The sequence below is a fragment of the Nanorana parkeri genome, unplaced genomic scaffold, assembly GCF_000935625.1.
Source record: "Nanorana parkeri isolate BGI_ZX_2015 unplaced genomic scaffold, ASM93562v1 scaffold874, whole genome shotgun sequence".
Taxonomy (NCBI): Eukaryota; Metazoa; Chordata; class Amphibia; order Anura; family Dicroglossidae; genus Nanorana; species Nanorana parkeri.
Genome location: NW_017307142.1, coordinates 494,234 through 500,778, shown reverse-complemented (window position 1 = coordinate 500,778; position 6,545 = coordinate 494,234). Strand labels below are relative to the sequence as shown.

The following is a 6,545-nucleotide window of genomic DNA, read 5'->3' as shown; positions in this document are numbered from 1 at the left end:
TCCATCCATCAAGACACCCTCCATCCATCAAGACACCCTCCATCCATCAAGACACCCTCCATCCATCAAGACACCCTCCATCCATCAAGACACCATCCATCCATCAAGACACCATCCATCCATCCATCCATCAAGACACCCTCCATCCATCCATCCATCAAGACACCCTCCATCCATCCATCCATCGATAAAAACACACACAAAAGAATAATATAGAAATGTAAAAATAAATAATCCTACCACCACCAACCAGCATTGCCCCCTACAGAAAGTCCTGAGTTCCAGCTGTGCTTTTCCTCAAGGCTGAATGTTGACCATTCGATCCATGTCCTGTGGCCCCTGGCGGTCATAGATCTAGCCCCTAGGGATGCATCACTTGGCAGCCAGAGCTCACAGAGAATAAAGCTGGCCATATGTTAATAGTTTTGACAGACAAATCCCACAGTGTGGCTATTGTATGTCCACAGTGATGTGTGTGCCGCCATCAGAATACCTGAACAGTGACCGCAGTGGATTAGCTGCAGTCACTGATAGGCCGACAATTCTCCACCCGGCTACTTTGATTTTCTGGTTTGAAGGATGTCAGGGATGCGGCTGCCAACAGGACCACCACCTCCTGAACAAATTCAACTCAGTGTATGACCAGCTTAAGAGCGTCCACCATTGCCCCCCAGAGCCATAAAGGAAGGATCCATGATGCTGCCGGACTGAATAGATGACCGGGGGGGTTATACCATACAAGCGCTCTGAAGACACACGGACTCTAAACATCTGTATGAAAGGATCTTTGTGTGCAGATTTTTGCACAGCAATTCATAAACATACCAACATGACAACGCAAAGTCACAAAGACTTCCAAACAAAAAATCCACACTCTCCACCTACAGTACAGTAAAGAGAAAGGAAATTCAAACAAACCCATCAAGTTGTCACTAGGATCACTGGACTGGCTGAACGTCTTACAGGAAAGGGAAATGTTCCGTTCTCTCTCCATATACTTTATCATTACAGATAAACCAGTCGTACAATGTGACATTCATGGACGCTCCGACATAGAACACCATCCATCAGTCTGCCTGACCAGAACACGTTACTATATCACCGCTCCACCTGTATACATGTCCTCACCTATGTTACACGGATCAATGAATACAATACATGGGACATGTGTAACATACACCAGTAAAGACACACGGAGGGACATCTACCACATGAATGTGTGACCATAAAACACACATCAGGAGGTTTCTTCTATGTAACATGACAATATGTGCATACATGACCCGACAGACCCGGAACCAGACAGATCTGCATGAAAATGAGTCTGGCTCTAACAGACGCACAATTAGGAAGGGGTCAGGGACACGTTTTATTGTCATAGGGAGGGATTTATGAATGAAGAGGAACTCTTACAGGACAAAGCCCTGGAGCCGGGTACCCAATGCTGCTCCTTACACATCACAGCCGGAGCCCAACTGCTGACATCTCCTCTGGTTGTCGTCTATGAAGGTGATGTCGTTTCATTGCCTTGTGCAACAACTGATACAAATCCCTCATAGTGCCCCAGACACAGCAACACACTATACACTACGCTATACACAGCGCAATACACTATACACACACAGCACCAAATATTGACCAGCCAAGCATAGCTATACAGACCAATGTACCAAGGTATATGACTCACTGCAACACGTGGCACACTATGCATGGTGACACCCCAATAACCCAGTACAGGTAGGACACTATGCATGGTGACACCCCAATAACCCAGTAAAGGTAGGACACTATGCATGGTGACACCCCAATAACCCAGTACAGGTAGGACACTATGCATGGTGACACCCCAATAACCCAGTACAGGTAGGACACTATGCATGGTGACACCCCAATAATCTACTACAGGTAGCACAAAATGCATTACAACAGACACCCCTATTGATTGCAACACGTGCCAATACCATGCCACACTCTGGATACCAACCTCTACAACACTTATTACAGGTAGAGTTTATTTAAACTATAAAAACAATGAGCAAACAGACTTTGCGTAGGCCAAGGTGATGTCATCAGTCGGCGACAGACAGGAAGAAGCATGTCCTCAGTCTACTTAGCCATAGTGATCACATTGTAACTTTGAAGGAAGTCACAGGGGGGGCTGATCTGTGTCACACATTTGTGAACCCAGCCAAAAACAGAACAGGCACCAGGATATACAAGAACATCTCATCCCTTACCCACCACCTTAGACCAAGATGTAGAGAATGACCCTGGAAGATGCCAAAAAAAAAAAAAAAAGACAGCACTGCCTGTCCGGAGATAAATACAAAATAAGTTAATGTTGGGGATTACGGTGAACTTTGCGAGAGTTAAATACCTGGAAGTGTCAGTACTGCACATCACATGAATGTACCGAACATAGAAAGAAATCTGATGCCAAGCCCACCCTAAAGGAGAACTATGGGGTCAGCGTTTTTCCCTATTGTTCTCCTAAGGGTAACGGGAGGACACAAACTAGCGTCCTCCCGTCACCCAAAGCTGAGTATACCGCGGTATACTGAGACACCGCAGCTCGGGACGGATCCCGACATTACTGACGAGATCCACCCAACAGCATGATTGACAGCTGGCTCTGCCTATCTAGAGGCAGAGCCAGCTGTACCCGCACCCTCCCCAGTCTGTTCCCGCCAGTCAGAGCTGGAGGATCGGAGCGGGAAGGGGGGGAATCCCAGCAGGGAGCCGTGAGTGACAGTCATGGCTCTCTGCAGGGATATGATTGAGAAGTGAGCGAGTGCCGGTATGTGTTCGCTCACTTCCCGATCTATTGAGCCGACGTGTGAGTCTCATTGTCACGCGTCGGCTCGTACTATGAGGATGAGTGAAAATCACTCAGCTCATAGCTCTCCTTTAAGCTTTCTGTACGAGAGACAGCCAAGGGGTCTGTGGAGGGTGTGTTCGGGAATAGCATCACAAGCCGAGGTGTTCCCACACCACCACCTACAGGGGAGGGGGGTGATGGGTGGCAATTCTGCAATTCCTTAAAGAAGGAAAGTCAATATAATAACCCCCCTGTGAAACGTCGCCTCCCTCTTACCATCACATTCCCTAATACCGATGTCACATTATTGAAGGTTGTGCGCTCATGTGACCACCAAGCTGGCGCTCCATCCCCCTTCTCTCCTGGAAGACAACACCTTAGCGGTACAGAAGATGGCGGGTGACGTCACTATTCTTGGGATTCGCCAGTGGTGTCGACCCTCCGCAGACGCACAATAGCCGGCGCTTTGCAGTCATGTGACCACTGACGTTGTGATTTATTAGAGAATGTAGTCAGGGACAGGACTGTAATGGGGAGGAGACATTGTACAGCATGTGAACGTGGACAAGATCCTGCTATTTCCTGCACAAAAATAGCATTCGCTGGTAATGGCGCCCCAAACAAGATGTACGTTCTGCAACAAGTGCAAAAAATGTGCAGAGCTTCCCACAAAGATGCAAAAGCCTTGCTGTGCTGTCACATGTTGTGCGGCCCATTGAAATTAAATTAACTACCCTGAGTACAAGAAACGCGCAAAGACGCGAGAATTGGGGGGCTTATTGAGGAAAAAGTCACAATGAGATTGAAGAATGAAGCACACAGGAAGAGGACCGGTCACCAAACTTCAACAGAAATCACCGACATGCCCGTCCCCACATATAAATACTGGCCCATCACCCCCTTCATTTCTTGGCTAGGGGGTCGTGTCCCTGCTCCACCTGGTCCCAACTCTCAGATGGGAGTCATGCCCCACGCTCCATCCCTCCCCAACTCTCAACTGGGTGTCTTGCCCCTCCCCCAACTCCTGCTGGGGAGTCATGTCCCTGCTCCAACTCTCGGGTTGGGGGAGGTTTTAAACCCACTCCAAACCTGGGCTGGGGGTCATGACCCAAACTCCAACTCTCAACTGGGGGTCATGACCCATCACCCTGCCCTGACCCTCAGCTGCGGGTCGTGCCCCCACCTCATCCTACCCTGGCCCTCGGCTGCGGGTCATGCCCCCACCTCATCCTGCCCTGACCCTCAGCTGCGGGTCATGCCCCCACCTCATCCTGCCCTGGCCCTCAGCTGCAGGTCGTGCCCTCACCTCATCCTGCCCCTCAGCTGCGAGTCGTGCCCCCCCCTCATCCTGCCCTGACCCTCGGCTGCAGGTCGTGCCCTCCCCTCATCCTGCCCCTCAGCTGCGAGTCGTGCCCCCCCCTCATCCTGCCCTGACCCTCGGCTGCAGGTCGTGCCCTCCCCTCATCCTGCCCCTCAGCTGCGAGTCGTGCCCCCCCCTCATCCTGCCCTGACCCTCGGCTGCAGGTCGTGCCCTCCCCTCATCCTGCCCCTCAGCTGCGAGTCGTGCCCCCCCCTCATCCTGCCCTGACCCTCGGCTGCAGGTCGTGCCCTCCCCTCATCCTGCCCCTCAGCTGCGAGTCGTGCCCCCCCCTCATCCTGCCCTGACCCTCGGCTGCAGGTCGTGCCCTCCCCTCATCCTGCCCCTCAGCTGCGAGTCGTGCCCCCCCCTCATCCTGCCCTGACCCTCGGCTGCAGGTCGTGCCCTCCCCTCATCCTGCCCCTCAGCTGCGAGTCGTGCCCCCCCCTCATCCTGCCCTGACCCTCGGCTGCAGGTCGTGCCCTCCCCTCATCCTGCCCCTCAGCTGCGAGTCGTGCCCCCCCCTCATCCTGCCCTGACCCTCGGCTGCAGGTCGTGCCCTCCCCTCATCCTGCCCCTCAGCTGCGAGTCGTGCCCCCCCCTCATCCTGCCCTGACCCTCGGCTGCAGGTCGTGCCCTCCCCTCATCCTGCCCCTCAGCTGCGAGTCGTGCCCCCCCCTCATCCTGCCCTGACCCTCGGCTGCAGGTCGTGCCCTCCCCTCATCCTGCCCCTCAGCTGCGAGTCGTGCCCCCCCCTCATCCTGCCCTGACCCTCGGCTGCAGGTCGTGCCCTCCCCTCATCCTGCCCCTCAGCTGCGAGTCGTGCCCCCCCCTCATCCTGCCCTGACCCTCGGCTGCAGGTCGTGCCCTCCCCTCATCCTGCCCCTCAGCTGCGAGTTGTGCCCTCACCTCATCCTGCGAGTCTGTCCCAGCTCATTCCCCTGCACAGATCACAGGGGTCCTGCTTCCACCATTAGCCCACTCAAGGAACCCTCCACCTACCACAGGCCCCTAACATCTCTGGGGAGCACTAACGGGAGCAGCAGCCCAGAAGATAGGGCCCCATAGAGGAGCCGTGTGATCTCCATCCTATGGGACAATGTAATTCCATGTACCGGTGACAGGTCCTCTTTAAGCCAAGCCTGACCTCCTGCCCCCGGCACTGCTGTGTGATTGGTTGCCTGTGGTTACAACACGGCGCCGCTCCGCACACAGAGCCGGCCATAACCTGCACACACAATATATGGCACACAATGCCGGCCGCACAGACTCTCCCCGGCCTCCCTTCCTGCTCACACCGCCCCCATCCCCTCCTCACCTGGCGTGCCCTCTGCACGGCGTCGGCGAAGGCGTCCTTGCGGTTCCCGGTCTGGGCTCCGGGATAGTCGGACATGGTGGCAGCAGCAGCAGCTCCTCAGCGGGCTGAAGGCGCGAACAAGGCCGCGGCGCGCAGAGCACTCTGGGAAAGGGGGCAGAACGGCGACCCGATAAGTGACGAGCGGCCCCACCAATTGTTACAGGCCGGGAGCAGACGACCCACCAACAGCGAGTGGGGGCTGGACCTGGGCGGACCTATGAGGAGAGAGCGCCCTGCGTCGCAGAAGACAAAGACAAGAGGGAGGGGGCGAAGTGATTGCTGCAAGAGCGATCCAATGAGCGGGAAACGGGCGAGAAAAGGCTGGAAACGCCGGCCAATCAGCAACTGGAATGGCTGGAGAGGCGGGGTCGGCGCTGGTTTTATTAACTGAATTGGCTAAAGGGGATCTGATGGACAGCCGAAGGGACCAATTAGGAGACGAGTTTGAAATTGTGAGGAAAACCCAATTCATTATAGTTACAGTCTATTGTATGAGGATGATTTCCTTTAAATATAACCAATGTAGTCACCGATGAGGGGAACACAAAGCACAAAGATGATTCAATTATATCTGATGGAATAAAAACATAGTACAAAAAATACACTGTAATGATCACCAATAAAAAACATGTAAACCAATCACTAAAAAAAATAACCTTTTTTTTTTTAAATTTGCTGCTTTCATTAAAAAAAAATAATACCTGGTCATCCTGCCATGACAGTCCCTGTTCAGGCACTTCCTGTTATAGGGGGATAACGCTCGGTCCCTGTCTCCCAGTTGTGGCCCCAGCGTTGTCACACTGTAACATACGCTTCCAATGGAGACTATAAGCCTCTGCGGTGACACTCATTGCTAAGCCATGTCCAGCTGTGGTCACCATGACACCACCTCCCTAGTGTTGAGGGAACCAGACAAAATTTTCTTCCCCTCAGCGAATTCATGAAAACATTTGTTGAACTCAGGCTTAGAATTGGAATTCTATTGAAGATAATGGAGGGGGAGGTTGTAGGTT

The 6,545-nt window shown here is 53.2% G+C and overlaps 1 protein-coding gene across 1 annotated transcript in view; it reads right to left on the bottom strand.

The window, feature by feature from the left end:
• Positions 1–5,684, bottom strand: part of KHSRP (KH-type splicing regulatory protein) — a 43,155-nt gene extending 37,471 nt beyond the window's left edge. Inside the window, exon 1 of the mRNA XM_018565702.1 lies at positions 5,494–5,684. Coding sequence (XP_018421204.1) covers positions 5,494–5,568 — 75 coding nt within the window. The 5' untranslated portion in view covers positions 5,569–5,684. The remainder of the gene's footprint in view (positions 1–5,493) is intronic.
• Positions 5,685–6,545: the final 861 nt, after the last annotated feature.